This window comes from Sabethes cyaneus, chromosome 3 (genome assembly GCF_943734655.1).
Source record: "Sabethes cyaneus chromosome 3, idSabCyanKW18_F2, whole genome shotgun sequence".
Taxonomy (NCBI): Eukaryota; Metazoa; Arthropoda; class Insecta; order Diptera; family Culicidae; genus Sabethes; species Sabethes cyaneus.
Window position 1 is genome coordinate 28,899,460 of NC_071355.1, and position 16,322 is coordinate 28,915,781.

Here is a 16,322-nt window from a genome sequence, read left to right on the forward strand (position 1 = left end):
TACCTTTTATTTTCTTTTTATGTGATGGCATACATGTATAGAAATATTTCTTGCATATTATCCGTATGCATATGCCCTATAGATTCGTGTTGATGTTTATTTAATCGGCGGTGCAGGATTTTGCGTAAGACAAAAAGAGAGGGAAGCATTTTTTCTGTTATCACGCGTACGTTCGCAAGGAGATTTCCTGCAAGTGTAAGCAGTGTTCAAAATCTCTTTTGATGCCGGTAACGGCAATAAAGCTTGCTTAGAGCATCTAATCAGCTTTTCATAGTGCTTCAAGTAAATATTAATTCAGCATTGAGAATGCCATTTTAAAGCTGCTATGCTTTGACAATGCTGAATTATATCTGGCAGCATGTAACTTGCAAATTTAGAGCAGCTTTCAAGCTTAATTCAGTGCTTAGCGGTTACCTGGGCAGACCTCTAGAAACCTCAACTTTCCCGATAGTCATCATACCAGTGCTCCCCCGCCGGAGGAATATTCGCTGTGTTTTAAAGAAAGCTTGCAATGTCACTCGAAAAACCATCCTGCCAAGCATCTAACGAAATTTCTGCAATTAAGAATAAACTGCAATTCTTGTACGTCTCGAGAGGGAATGGGGTGGACTGAACAAACAAGTAATGTCATAATTTGAATGTACCTTTGTGTAAATAACTATATAGTAATATTCTATTTACAGTTTTCATAAACTTTCTCTGTACACATCTAGGACAAGGAATAGCGCACGCTTGCCAATTATCACCGAAATCAGTGAGCAATTTAAATTTGTTTTCATCGAACAGGTTACAAGAATCCGGAGGAGGTGCATCCGCTCTGTCCAAAATCATTTTAGCGTCCTGTCCAAGCCGCATCCTAGCCTCGTGAAAGTTAAAGATGACCACGACAGTGACGACTTCGATATCAAACACGCTGCATCTTCATTTGTCGATGGTACCGTGCATGGTGTGGAACTGGAACCGAACGATAGGGTTAGTAGCCAATTGTGTGTGTCCTAACAAGTCTAATTAACTTTTATTTTGATATCAGCCGATACTGCTGGATGTGCTTAGAAAGCGAACATGTCCAGCCGAAGTCCATTCTCTTCAACGAACGCTACTAAGCTACAAAGAAACGAAAGACTGCTTCCAAATTTACGCCAACGACGACTGCTACTCGTCATTAAGTAGCAATTGGTAAGAACAATAGTTTATGGTACCAAAATCAATTACTATTATTTCCTTTTTCACATTTTCAGTGATCTGATCAAGGATGCCATTTCGCTTGGCCATTGCCTCTGGATAAATCATCGACAGCATCGACAACATTAGGAAGGTTCTTATTACATTTTAATATTATGTACCGTGCAAGCAACATATTCAAAACAGTGCCTAATTCTGAAAAGTCTCATTATTCATAAATATTGACAAAATTCTAGTTATATAAACAAATTAATCACTACATCTGATGATTTCATATTACTAAAATGGTTTAAATAGCTAGAGTTTTGTCAATATTTAAGATAAATTTGCAGCTGTTCAGAATTAGGCACTGCTTTGAATATGGTGCTTGCACGGTATATTCATTAATTGATTTCAATAAAAATTGCATTGTTAGAAGTAAAAGCTATACTATTTTATTAATTATATCACATTGCCTAATCATATGCCAACACCACAAAACCCAAATTGTCGCATTTGGCTGTCATATAAAATGTCATACGAAATCCAAAGTGAAAACCATTTAATTTTCATAAACAATGCATTGCGTATTCAACAAAAAGCATTTAAGATCCAATAATAGAACCTTTAATATTCATAAGCATGACACGTGAAATCTTAGTGTTTTGCTTTTTGATTATCAAATGAACGTCACGTGAAATCTTAATGTTTTGCTTTTTGATAATCAAATGGACGACACGTGAAATCTTAATGTTTTGCTGTTTGATAATCAAATGGACGACACGTGAAATCTTAGCGTTTTTCTTTTGAAATGCTGGTGTAGCATATTGATTGAATCTCAAGTGTATTCCACTTTAATACGATGTGGTTCATCCTATAGCATAGATCTAAGTGGAATCCACTTCATGAGAACGTGTTGATTTTTTACAGTGTACATAGCAGCGATGGCAGCGACATCAAGATTTAGTTTGCCACTTACTGCTCGAGGGGTGCTCTATTGAAGGATTACTCGTAGATTACATAAAAATCTTTTACACACTTTTTGTCAATTACCTGGTAGTCTGTTCTCTGCTAGGGGTTTCCAGCAAGGCATATAAGTGCGTAGTAATCAGAGATTACTTTTGTAATCATTTACAAATTAATTAGGTAATCAATGGTAATCAGTAGAGTAATCAATGATAATCTTAAGTAATCATTGGTAATCATGATTAATTTATAGTAATCACAAGAGATTGATTACTGGTAATCAGAGGTAATCAGTAAAGTAATCAAAAGCTGAGAGAGATTCGCGAAGAGGAAAAATTCTAACGTCAAATGCAGCCAGTACGATCTGTCAAATGCAGCCAGTCGTTATCGTTGTCCCAAAATGGAAAAGTATTGTTAATTCTCATAAGTTTTCTGCCGGTGTTTTTGTGAAAAACACATTCGGAATTGAATTAGTCTTGTTTGTCTCAATTGTAAATTAACATTTTTGCAAAAACTGAAATGCCCGTGTGACAATTAACACCAAAATATGTTATTATAAAATGCACACTTCACACGTCCAATGAGATGTTCACGCACAAGTTTCATTTATTTGCCCGAAAATGAAAGCAAACGTAATAGGAAGAAGAAGAACAGCCAAAGCATAAGAAAAAGAAGACCGTCTCCGCGACTCTCTCTCAGATCAAAAGTAACTTTTTTCGAAGGTGCGTAGTAATCATTGCTGTTGGAAACCCCTTGGTTCTCTGTGCCTCTAGCTGATTAAAAAACACTGATGGCATCTCTGAACTTCATCAAAGTAAATTGATATATACCAGGTATGTGACCATCGAGGGTTGCATTAGTGTGTGTAGAAAGAAGAAGAAATAGTTCTGAAATATGGTGGAACTTGCATGAAAATTAAAACTAAATTAATTGTAATTAATGAATGCAGCTATATTATTCCAGAGAAATATTTGAACATTTACAATGAAATGTAAGGAATATATTTTAAAGTCATTTGCACTTGTAGCCTTCTTTATTATACGTAAAAAATTTGAGAACATGGGTGACTAACTATTTCGATGTGCAATTGAAAAATGAATTAATGTTTCTAATACTTCACGATCAATACGGTATACGGTTGCTTAAATTAAAACACGTTCCATCCAACATTTTGCTTGCATGATGCTCTTGAATATCTGCCTTTGATGTCTTCTTTTAAAAAATAGTTTTATTCGAATAGATGCTTGTGCTATTGCTTGAAAATCCTTAAGTTGAAGTCACTGTTCCAAGATGATACCTTTTTATCATAAATTTACCCGTCGCAACACTATGTAGAAAACCATAAAAAGTAATCTTAGATTGCTACAAAACGGTCTTAGAAGATAATTAACACTTTAAAAGCTTACCAGAAATCAGACGAAAAATATCGCGGGCGGATAACAATGTTGCTCATGCTGCTTATTGAGCAATCATGTCCGAGCATTTTAAAAACAAATCTTTTTTGTTTTACTACTTGTAGGAAAGCGATATAACGACATTTCTTTGAGACATCTTGATACCGTTTTGATGAAAAAATTTCCGCTTGCAATTTGGAATGTTGCACTTCATTGTATTCATGAAAATACATACTAGAAATAATGTTCTAAGCATAAACATAAAAACTGTGAGAAAAAAAATAGACAAATCTTGCGTATCCAACGATTTTTTTAAAAAATTAACTAATTTTCCATACAAAATGCTCGAAATCTCAGAACTAGTGTAGATGTGTTAGTGCAAAGTGTATATGACAGCTCGCATTGTCATATACCTGGTATATATCAATTTACTTTGTGAACTTCATGTCATTTTATTTTTGAAAATATCTAATCTGGTACCTCTGTCTCCTTTCCTTCCAACGGTTCCAACGGCGGGCCGGAAATTCTGAATAAAAATTTTGAATTCTAGTCGGCGTAACGAGCAAGTTTTACTGGTTGTTTTACTTTCATTTATAATTACATAGTTAGATAGTCTGCGGTGAAAGAGAAATAATCGGTGCTTAGTTACTGTTTACCCTGTTTTTAAGTATAGTCTGCAAAGTCCTGTGAACGTTCTGTAATCGTATAATGGAACACGATCTTGCACCGGAAGGAATGACCTACTTTGAATGCTGCATATGCCAGCAAGCACTCAAGGATACTCAGTTGTGTCCGCGTTGTTGCAAAATGTTCTGCAACAAATGCATCCTTGAGTGGTTTGAAAAAGAAGAAAGTTGCCCTTGCTGCAGGGCAGCCATCAATAAAGCTAGCCTGGTCAAAGGGCGACCGTTTGAGGAAATGCAAAAAATGTTTGAGAACTTTCACATTCTGGATGAGCGAAACCGCTGCAGTAGACACAAAACCCGTGAGCTGTCGCTGTTCTGTTATGTCTGCGAGGAATCGATTTGTACACATTGCTGGAACGCTGAGCCACATCTTGAGCACAAGGATCAGGCTGTACCGGTTGGTATGTATGATTCAACACGGCGTACAAGGGCATTGATCTGACGGATTCATCTGAGAATTGCGTCTGCAACGCAGCTCTCGTCGTTTGTCCTATAATAGTATATTACCAGTCAGCGCAACTGGCTTGTTAGACCTGCATCGTAACCCGGAGTCAACTGGGCGGGCCTTTTTTTGGTATAGTTGACTTAGTAGGTAGTTGATAGCAATTTTTAATTACAGATGAAGCCTGCAATAAATTTCAGGAGCAACTGGAAAAAGATTTGCTATGGGTAAACGAACGCAATGCTGCCATAGACCGCTCACTGCGCCAAATTGAGGATCACGAGGATCAACTCGCGAATAAATGTAAAATAGCGCTGAAAAAGCTCGAAAAGATGAAGCAAACCGCTGAAGCAAAGTACCAAGAGCAACTGCAGATGCAGCGAAAGGCTAAAGATGTGTTGCAAAATAGTAAGGAACAAACCGACAACTTAAGCAACATGTGGTCTGCTTTGCTGAAAGCGGAAAACAAGTAAGTACCTCTTATATTGGGTTATAGAGTAGGTATTATCGTTTCAACGAATATTTCCTTTTACTTGCTCTAATTATCAGTGCTAATGCATTGCATCAATTAATGGAAGCTAGGAAAACAGCTGATTCTCTGCGTTTGGAACAGGATCCTTGTGAAAAGGTAGTTAAACCATTGTACATTAGGTAAATTACAGTGTCACAGTTGCGCGGCATTCTGAATTAATACCGAAATATTTTACAGCGACGTTCTCCCGGAAATGACAACATTATCTTTTCATTTTGTACAATTCGATGAAGTTATCGCTAAACATAAATTTTATGAAGCACAGCAGAACTGCCGAGGCTTTCAGTGGATGCTCCGGCTAGAAAAAGAAGATGAAAATGTTCGATGTCTTTTATGTTTGATGAAAGGCGAAAACGGTGAGTATGCGATTGTACTGGAGGACGAACCACAAGAATATTTTGTGATTGAAGAACATGGCGAAAGCGTCGAACTTGGCCAGATAAATCCAACAGTCGGAAGCGATGGCTCGGTAACGGTTCGGGTTCACATTCAACAGGCGAAAACCTTTAGGGAAATGTGTACACAGTTCGACAAGCACGTGGAACAGCTTGAGAAGGAGAACAACGAAAATAAAAGTATCCTTCGGGCACTAGCTGACTGGCAGAGCAAAAATTCTTCCTGAATATCAATGTTTTAACACGCAACAAATATTTCTTGATTTCACTTCTTGATTAACCAAATGTAACAAATGTTATTTTCTTATCCATACACTATATTAACACCGAAGTTCTGTAAGCTAATAGCACTATTTAATTTTTTTATTTTATGACTACATTCTCACTGTGTAACATATGAAATGAGGAAGGCAACTACAGAAGCGCCCAACATAGCTCTGATCATCCTAAGCCCCTACCTAACGCCACCACGTGGCCATACCCGGTAATGCTCTGTCCTTAAGCGGTTATATATTATAGAATTTTCAACTTGTTGTCCCGCTACTGTGAAGTTGGTGGAATTGTCAGTGTTCACTACCATAGACTTAGTTTACCATAGACCTGGGAGCTCTCGGAGAGGTCATCTAACTTGCTCTGCATATCGTTTCGTATCAAGCAGTTTTCGCGGGGCTATGCCTATGGACGATCGAGAGGCGATCGGGAATAGAGAACCGTTGGAATTACGCTGCCAAGAGATCGCGCTTAAGTTGAAATCACCCAAAATAACAATTTTATCTCTAGGCTTTAATTGCGACACAATCCAATTGATAGCTTCAAGATCAAGTTTTCGTTGTTGACTCGATCGGGAGGGATGTAAACTACGCAGAGATAGAGTATTCCATCAACAGTGGTAATCGCGACCCATAGTTGTTCTACTGCCGAACTGCTGGGAGGATTAACTGTGCAGGACTTGAATCCTGAGCGAACAGCTAACAAAACGCCACCTCCAGTACTTTTACAACTATTTGAACGCGACCGATCCTGTCGGTAAACGAAGTAAGAGTCGTTAAACAACTGACTTGTCGTCGTATTTTGATTCAACCAGGTTTCGGTGAGGTCGTATACGTCATAAGGGTAATCGCTGAAGGCTAACTGGTACTCAGCGAGAGAGCTGTTCATTCCTCTAACGTTTTGATAGTATACCAGGACATTCGAGGTAGCAGATGCAGCAATACTTGATCCGGTTGATGTCCTGGGAATTGAGGATGCGTCAGAGCGATGGATACCGTTACTGATAGGATACTTGCCATGGAAGGCGGCTTGGAAAACCCCTTCACCAGCACTAGACTCAGGGCCGGGACGACTTGGATGGCAGGAACGAGTCAGATTGAGATTGTAATTCGGTGTCTACGGCGGGCTCGACTGAGCTAGGCGGATCAGGGGTTTCCATATTGCGTTGTGGTAGGCGTCCAGGACCGGATGATAAGCTTAAGTTTAATTGACTTGTAGTGTTTACCAAAGGCGAGGTGTAGAAATGCGGTAGAGATGTAGATGTACGTGTAGAATAACCAGAAGAGAGACCAAATAAATCCGCGCTGGAACCGGAGGAGCGATGAGGAGTACAAAGCCGTGGAATCGTGAGTACTTGCCTGTGAGGGTAAGTTGGAGGACCTCGACTGCAGATTCGACAACAGGACCGCGACGACCGAGATGAACGCTGGCAGCAAATGACCGGACTGTGTCGATCTGAGAAGAGGCCTCCATTGAGCTTTCGAATACGCGTCGCGGTGTTCTAAGTCCAATATGTCGACTACTTCCGTTACGTTCCAGGACCGCGACGACTGCTGGTCGCTGGCTGGAAAGGTTCGACTGCGGCGGGGAGGTCGGGGGCGTCCATAATTCCATCTACAGTGCGTCCCGATATTACATGCGATTGTCTGAAGTCACGGTCGTTCTGATGGAATATCCGAAGTCCAGCAGTCGGAGTGTCGTCAGCAAAGTTTCGTTCAGTAATTACCGCTAACGGATCATGCAAGTACGTAGTACTGGAAAGACGATACGGGTCAGTGGACGAAAGGGTATTTACAAGTGTGTACTTGCCGTGAAGAGAGTTTTGGAAGCCCCTTTCCCTACGCTCAGGGGGGTCGGGGGCATCCATGATACCAACAACAGAGCGTCCCAGTGTCATGCTATTTGATGAAATAAATGGTCGTCTGAAGATGGCAGTAACGTTAGATTGGCAAAAGTCGGCTGGTGGGAGCTTGGTGCAGTTTAATATCGTCGGTGTGACGGAAACTATGGTCCGTCTACTGCAGGAGTCTGCGGTAGATCTGCAGTCGAAGGGAGTCCTAAAGGGACTGGAGATAATGATGTTGCTTATCGTCCAATTCCCCTTTGGCCCTTCATACAAGAGTTGGGAAGCATGACCAATTATTGAATATGTTCAACTCTTTTTGACATGATAGGCTCATTGCTATGAACGGATGTTCTGCTAAGGCAGGCGGTAGTACCATATATTCATTAATATTCATTGACTGTGAGACCATCTGCCAGGAAGCTTGTCACATGGGGAGGAACGCTCCCGCGAGTATGAGACAAAAATTCATCAGATGAAAATGAAGTGGAGATTTCGGCCCGTCCTTAACGGCTTACAAACAGGCTCGCGATTCAGCGCAAAAGTACTACGACAAATTACTCCCGAAATCACGCAGAAGCATAAAAAAATGCATCAATTTCACAAAAAGAAAAGAAAGTAACGGCTAACTCTTGACTATTTTATTTATTTTCCCTCCCTCATGGCCTCTTAACTCTATTCTACTTATCTGTTTAAATGTTAGAGTGTGTGTTTGTGTATTGTGGCCTCCGAGATGCATGCGACGTCCAATTCTTCCGCAAGTGCACCCAGGGCTCAACAGGCCTACGGCGGTACATGGCTGACGTGCCATCTTCAGCATTCGTGCGTATTTGTAGCAAAGAACAATAGGCCTACATGGAATCGAAAGGGGCTTTTAATATTGCAACTAGCACTTCGGCTGTCTAATGTTTGCTTACCGATCCCACTTGTCTCGGTGGTAAGCTACTCCATCACTATGCTCATGTGCCTCAGCTCAAAAATCCTCCCGTGCAGCTTAGCGTCGCTTGATCCAACTAACGGATATATGGACTTTGTAATACATATGTTAAATACTGGACGTCTGCAGGTGCAGGCTAGTACAAACCTTGCTGATGCCACTAACACGCACAGGCCGGCGATTCCCAGCCTCACTGCACCCAAACAGTCGAATCTTTCCTTCGCAGGGTTCACGTTCGATAATCTTCACTGAGTCCAGCCGACTCGATTTGAACTAATAGCCTCGATAGGCGATGCGTGTACACCATTTTTAGCACTATCAAAATAGCAAACTGGTCTCTCAAATTGTCACAGGAATATTGATTCCACAGAACTACAGAAGTCGTCTGTGCTGAGATCAATTTGTCCGATCGGTTCTGATCTATTGCGATCCGATAACGGCGCTGAAGAGAGCGTGGGAGAGCGCAAGGATGGCATTGCCAGAGTGATTCACTGCTGTGATCGGGATGCGATGTTTTAGATTTGCCCCTTTTCGTGAGCCCGTTTTTAATTACTCCGAGAATGTGGATCGGGAGAATGCGGTCTAGTGACGTGACTCAATACGACAATTGTCACTCGCCGTGACTCACCACGGCGAGTCGAATTGAGTGCTGTCACCTAGGTTACAACCGTGTCACCTAGGTAACAAACCCGTGTCACCTAAGTGACAAACTGTGTCACCTAGGTGACAACTGTCATAAGTTGCTAGTTCTGTTGATCTCTGACGGTCAGTCAGTAGCTGACCAGCTCTATCCTTTACCATTGGCGGCGGCGGTTTCCCCTTGTTCGGCTAGGGAGTTAGTCCAGGCTCTCTTGTCCCGCTTACAAGCTCGTTTAACAGCTCTCTCCAGTTCGGCGTATCGTTGACGAGCAGCTGTCTTAGCCGATTCGGTTCGCGCTCGCTCAATGCCTGCTTTTCCCTCTCTCCGCATTTCAGCGATAACACGATGATGGTCGGACGGGATATTAGCGCTGCGTTTGTTGCGTACACCAAGAAGGCTCCTTTGCCATTTTCGGCTGATGCAGGTGTGGTCGATTTGGTTTTCTGTTCGGCCGTCGCGGGAAACCCACGTGACTTTATGTACTGATCTATGGGGGAAGAGCGAGGGTATGAAATAGGGAAGGCAAATGAGCGTCCAATATAGCTCTAGCCATCCCAAGCCCCTACCTAGCGCCTCCACGTGGCCATACCTGGTAATGCTCTATTGAGTAGCCAAGCTAGGAGGTGCGTTGCTGGGTGGTTCCCGGCTGCCTGGTCTCAAAACCGCGGTTTTGGGCAGACGGCGGAGCCACACGGCCTAGCTAATAGGTAAGCCTAATAAGTTATTTTAATTATTTTTTTCGTTTTAGCTTATGAAGCATCTCCTGCTATATAGTAAAAACTGGCCAAAACGAGTTTTAATACTGCACATGGATACCAGAATGAAAAATTAAATTAACTTTTAAAAATTAAAATTAAATAAGAAGCATTTATGGAACCCAAAGGACGCTACTCTATTCCATACGAAGGACTGCTGGTGAGATTGTTCTATTTTTATCATTTATACCACATTTCATCTTAATATCATATCATATATTAACAGTATTATTATTGATATCATAAATGTGGAAGGCTGGATGACGGAGTGGATTGCCAACCTGAATCCTTAAGGTCTGAAGCAAATATGGCACTTCTCAATTCAAAACAAACAAATCATCACGTGGGTTAAAGTTGGTATAGCGAAATTGATTATTACATGGAAGGATCCTAATGCTGGAAGGCGACTCTTATAACCCCGGAATGCGCACAAGTGCCTCTGCTTGTGGGTCCGCCCAATCCCTTTTGGCCCTTCTGTAACAGCATTAGTGTGAAATTCATTTGATAATCAAATTTGGATCTACTGTAATTCTACCCACATACATTGGCAAGTCCTTGAAATGATGGTGGCTTTCCCCTACTACTACTACTACTACTGATCTATGGGGGAAGAGCGATCCACCAATGACCATGTTGTTATTGACTGCAGTTTTTGGAGCGTCTTAGTAGAATACGAAACCTAAAATTAAAAAAGAAGAAAACTTATCCAATTTAATTCTACTATGTATATTTTATTCACGACAGATACGACTTGCAGGCTTACTCAGTGTCTGTTTTCGATCGTTTGGAAACTTTCTTTCAGTTTGGGACAACGGTCAAGCAACTGTGCGATTATCTCGAGACCGCCCGTCTACAAGATCATCTGACCAAGCCGATGTTGGTGCAGGAGCCAGTTGACAAGCTGCCCCCATCTTACAAGCTCGATTGGGTGCGGTATAAGCGAAACAAGGTAGGTAGTCCGTTGCGAATATTTACGAATTTCATGAACGAAATTGTGTCCGATGTGTCCGAGATGGCGGAGTTTACCGGGTTGTCGATCAGCGAGTCTAGCCATTCTGGGAAAGGAAACCCTAACAGTAGACAGTTTGTGCATGTTCACGAAGCGGAGCAAAGGTGGAATGATGGGTTTCGAAGCGAGTCGAACAGCAAAGTGTGCTAAGATCTGTGAGCGGTCGGACCACCTTATGAAGTATTGTGATGAGTTTAGGGGAATTAACATTGCGGATGGGTTGCGCACGCTGCCTCCAGAAACACGGTAACGGACGAAATTGTCAGGGAAACCATCATCCTCTGTTACGCCGAGTAGAAGAGTCGATTCAGTTGCAGAAAGCTGAGAATAGTGTGAATAACGGTGAGAGATGCTCGATAATTTTTCGCACGATGCAGGTTACGCTGTATGCGTGAAATCGACAGTTAAATACTGTGGCGTTTCTCGATGAAGGGTCCTCGGCAACGTTGGTGGACAATTCAGTGGCTAGTCTGCTGAGAGCGGAAGGTATGCTAGAGCCTCAAATTGTCACGTGGACCAGTAACATCAACCGTATCGAAAATCGTTCTAGAAAAGTAGAATTGATGATTTCAGCGAGAGGATCGAAGGAAAAGTTTCCGTTGTTTATATATCAGAACAGTGTCGGAGTTGCAGCTACTGAAGCAGAACGTACGCTTCGCGGATGTGAGGCGCTGCCAGCATTTGGCTGGAATTCCCGTACAGGACGATCCAGAAGCGTTGCCTACCATTCTCATCGGTTTAGACAATCTACATTTGTTCGCGCCGTTGGAGTCAAGAATCGGTAAGCCTCGTGAGCCGATCGCAGTTCGGTCGGAACTTGGATGGCCAGTCTATGGTCTATATATATTGGAAGATACAGTGGTTACTTTATTCACTCCACCGGAACCAGTTCGTGAGTAGCATGCTTGTGAAATCCTTGAAGCGACGACGAGAAGAGTAGGGAATCATTCTGAAACGGGGTTGCTGAGGAGAGGAAATACACGCCGGTTTACCGATAGCTATCCGACGGCCGTTCGGAGAATGAAAGCAGCTCGGCGAAAGCTGGAAAAAGATCCAGTGTTGAATCAGGGGACCAAGTGTGTTTCTAGTTTCAATCGAGGAAATTATAGCCAGCCATGACTTATTAGGTTTGCATAAAATTTTCATTCGCTTAACAACTATCGTTGAAGTTACAAGCAATAAAACTGTTATCCTACAATTTGCAAATAGTTATTTTTAACATTGGTCCTTCGAGCCGGATAGTAAACCACAGGCCCTCCGTCGTCTCGCCATCATTGAAAAGAAGATGGATGCTGATTCAGATTTCGCGAAATAATACTGTCAGAAAATTGAAGATTATATTTCAAAAGGGTACGCCAGAAAGCTGAGTGCGGAAGAACTACGTGAGACAGCAAATACCTGGTATCTACCACATTTCAGTGTCGTTAGTGCTAATAAATTCCATTTGGTAATAGATGCTAAGGCTAAGTCACATGGATTTTCGCTAAACGATCTGCTACTGAAGGACCCCGACTTTGTTCCACCGTTAATTGCTGTTCTGATGAGAGGAAGGCAGAAAACAGTAGCATTCATGGCAGACATAAGGGAAATGTTTCACCAAATACGCATCAGACAACAGGATCAACATTCTCAGAGGTTTTTCTGGAGAGGAATGAACCGCACTGATCCACCAGATGTTTATGTAATGGCTGCAATGATTTTCGGTGCCGCGTCATCCCCATCAATTGCACAGTTCGTAAAAAACTTCAACGCTAAAGAATTAGAAGATCGTTTTCCTGGTGTACAACGAGCAATAGAAAAGCAACATTATGTAGACGATTATTTGGATTCAACAAACACCGAAGATGAAGCAATTGAACTGATTCGACGAGTTATAACCGCACACGAGCGCGGCGGTTTCAAACTGGTAAAATTTGTCTCGAATAGTGAAAAAGTACTGAACTCCCTACATCCTTCGTTGAGAGCAGACACTGGCGGATGTGCTCGAGTGTTAGGACTGGAATGGCAACTTCGAACTGATGAATTCGTTTTTCGACTGGATTTTCCGAAGCTAGAAGAAAAATTCCGTTCCGGTAACGACGTTCCGACTAAGCGCCAGTTGCTACAGTTTATGATGAGCATTTTCGATCCACTTTGTGTACTTAGTCCTGTGACCATTCATTTAAAAATATTGTTTCAAGATTTGTGGCTGGGATCAAAAACTTCCTGACGGATTGATTTCAAGATGGACCGAATGGCTTGAACAAACTTTAGCGCTACGTGAAATTCGCGTTCCTAGATTTTACTTTCCTGGACTTAAGACGTTTAGTAGTGTCGAGCATCATGCTTTTTCCAATGCAAGTGACAAAGCATATGCTAGCGTGATTTATATGGTGCAGCGATTTCCGGAAAAGGTGCATGTTTCTCAAGTACTCGCCAAGTCCCGTGTTGCCCCTCTAAAGTCACAAACCGTGCCGAGATTGAAATTACAAGGATGTGTTGTTTCTAGTCAATTGACTCGCAGAATCCAAAATGAACTTGACGTCGAAGTAGTTTCTTCACACTTTTGGACAGATTCGAAAATTTGCTTAGCACGGTTGAATACTAAGGAAAAACTGACTGCATATGTAGGGTCCCGATTAACGAAAATCAAAGAAAACGGACACTCTACATCAATGTGGAGAAGGATTTAAATGTAGCCGATCTGGCAACGAAAGTTTCCAAATTTGCAAAAATGGCAGACTGGTTAAGTCGAAGTGAATGGCCTGAGTATGATCTTGTTGCCCTATCTCCTGAAGATTCCGTCAATTTTCATCTGGATTTGGAAGCCGACATGGTAGTTTGTCATCACGTCTTGGAAGAGGATTCCTGGGACTTGCCTGATATAACGAGATTTTCAGATTTTATTCGACTCATTCGGTCTACCGCATATTATTTGAAGATGAGGCAGATTTTGGGTTTACCAAGAAAAGAAAAACCGAAAACATTCGTCATCAGCGTTCACAATATGGAAAGAGCCAAAAATCTATGGCTCAGACGAGTTCAATTAGAAGTTTATTCGGACGAGTTTAGCAGTCTGGCGACAAATGGTTATGTGAAGAAATCGAGCCGTTTGAACCATTTTTCTCCTTTCATAGTTAATGGTATCATTATGATGAAAGGTCGGATCCAGGATGGAAGCAAACCGTTCAACGTTAATAATCCAGTAATATTGCCAGAAAACCATTCATTTACAAATTTATTGATTCGGACCTTTCATTTCGCAAATGCACATCAAGAACTGGAAACTGTTCTGAACAACTTGAAACACCGATATTGTATCCCAAAACTTCGATCACAAATCAAAAAATATGTGAAAGGTTGTTTAAAATGGCGAGAGCTACGTGGCAAGCCAAGTGTGACGCAAATGGGAAATTTACCTCCAGAACGAACAACCCCTTTCGTGTTTCCGTTCACGTTCACAGGCATTGATTATTTTGGACCATTGATTGTAAAAATAGGGCGACGTCTGGAAAAGCGATGGGTCGTGCTGTTTACCTGCATGAGTAGCCGTGCTATGCACTTGGAAATAGTTCCCTCACTGGATACCAATAGTTGTATAATGAGTATTAGATGTTACATAGCTGTACGTGGAGTTCCTCAAAAGATCATCACTGACAATGGTACGAATTCTTATGGAGCTAATCAAGAACTAAAGAGTTTGATCCAGCAGCTGGACCAGCAGCAGATTGATGAAACAATGAGCGTAAGGGGAATCGAATGGTGTTTTATACCTCCTGTTGCGCCGCATTATGGAGGCTGTTGGGAACGATTGGTGCGATCTGTAAAGATGAGACTACACACAATCCTGAAAGAAAGACATCCTACAGATTTGGTTCTCCGAACGGCGTTATGTGAAATTATGAACACGATAAATAATCGACCTCTAACCCACGTGCCAGACGACCCGCAGGATCCTGAACTATTGACACCCAATATGTTGTTACTGGGAAGAAACAATCACATGCAGTATGATCACGATTTCGACGAAAATGATATCGTAAGTGTTATAAGTATAGTGTAAGTATATGTGTCGTAAGTATATGCTGATCGTTTCTGGAAAAAATGGGTTTCAGCTTATCGTCCGGAACTAATCAAACGACAAAAATGGCAGGACAACCGGAAATACTGCGAGTACACTGTTGGCGATCTGGTAATGATAATTGACGAAAAAATGCATCGTGGCTGTTGGGCAAAAGGAATAATCGAAAAAGTGTTTAAGGGTCCTGATGGGAAAGTAAGGACGGTTACAGTGCGTACTTGTCGATCTACCTACGTCATACCGATTATAAAGGTCATACTACTAGAAGTCAATACCTTGGCCGCCCCGGAGGATGTTTCGAACAATCGAGAAGGCTAGAATGTTTCTAGTTTCAATCGAGGAAATTAAAGCCAGCCATGACTTATTAGGTTTGCATAAAATTTTCATTCGCTTAACAACTATCGTTGAAGTTACAAGCAATAAAACTGTTATCCTACAATTTGCAAATAGTTATTTTTAACAAAGTGGTTGGACGAAACTAAACCTTTGCGATCCAGAGACTTGGAGGATGTGGTGAACGGGAATAATCGGAAATTCTGGGTTCGTGGTGTCGTAGAGGAACCCATTCTGTCTGGTGATGGAAGGATTCAACAGGCACGACGGAAGGATTCAACATGGGTACGAACGAAGAAAGGACGTTGCAAGCGAGCGACGGCATGACTAACTGTGAAGGAGGTTTTGGAGGGTAACTCTGATCCGGATTGAACTTCCGGCGCAGGGTTACGGGCCGGGGAATGTTCTGGCCACACTGGTGAGGCCCTCGCGCAACGAACTTAAGTTGACCGCCATGGTAGTTGATAGTCGGATGGTTTTCAGAAAAATAAACAAGTCAGAAGAAAATAAACAGTGGAGAGAAAAATAGTTGTGGAAAATTGAAAGTCATCATTAAGTTGTAGTTTATAGAAGTTTTTGAAAGTTGGAAAGCTAAAAGTTGGACAGATTTCTTAAAGTGAGTTTTAAAGGAAGCGCGAGAAGGATCATGGTTTTGTAAGCGGAAAGTGTTTAGGAAAAGCAACATAGTTTGAGTACGAGTGCACGATTGAAACGGAATAAGTAAAAACACTACAACACTACAGATAGCGGAATTGTGAGTAATTGATAATGAATTATAGTAAGACAAATGAAACTTAAGCCGGAAAAATATTTGTTAGGGTGGTTCAAGTTGAACGACGAACGACAGGAAAAGAAGTTCACATAAAGGCAGATAGAAAACAATAATGTGAGTAGAAAGC

The 16,322-nt window shown here is 41.6% G+C and overlaps 1 protein-coding gene and 1 long non-coding RNA gene across 2 annotated transcripts; both read left to right on the plus strand.

The window, feature by feature from the left end:
• The first annotated feature begins 478 nt into the window (after positions 1-478).
• On the plus strand, positions 479-1,401 carry LOC128744548 (uncharacterized). The gene is made up of 4 exons (XR_008412397.1): positions 479-621; positions 684-972; positions 1,031-1,176; positions 1,239-1,401. It is a non-coding gene; the product is annotated as an uncharacterized LOC128744548 (long non-coding RNA).
• Positions 1,402-4,229: 2,828 nt separating this feature from the next.
• On the plus strand, positions 4,230-5,803 carry LOC128739420 (E3 ubiquitin-protein ligase TRIM37-like). The gene is made up of 4 exons (XM_053834906.1): positions 4,230-4,608; positions 4,827-5,118; positions 5,199-5,300; positions 5,359-5,803. The coding sequence occupies exons 1-4, from the start codon at positions 4,230-4,232 to the stop codon at positions 5,801-5,803; spliced, it is 1,218 nt and encodes a 405-aa protein (XP_053690881.1).
• Positions 5,804-16,322: the final 10,519 nt, after the last annotated feature.

Excerpts from the sequence above, each read along its gene's own strand:
- LOC128739420 (XM_053834906.1), top strand. The coding sequence starts at position 4,230 with ATGGAACACGATCTTGCACCGGAAGGAATGACCTACTTTGAATGCTGC. Across the intron at positions 5,119-5,198 it reads TTGCTGAAAGCGGAAAACAA|TGCTAATGCATTGCATCAAT; the intron begins GTAAGTACCTCT and ends TCTAATTATCAG. Across the intron at positions 5,301-5,358 it reads GTTAAACCATTGTACATTAG|CGACGTTCTCCCGGAAATGA; the intron begins GTAAATTACAGT and ends AATATTTTACAG.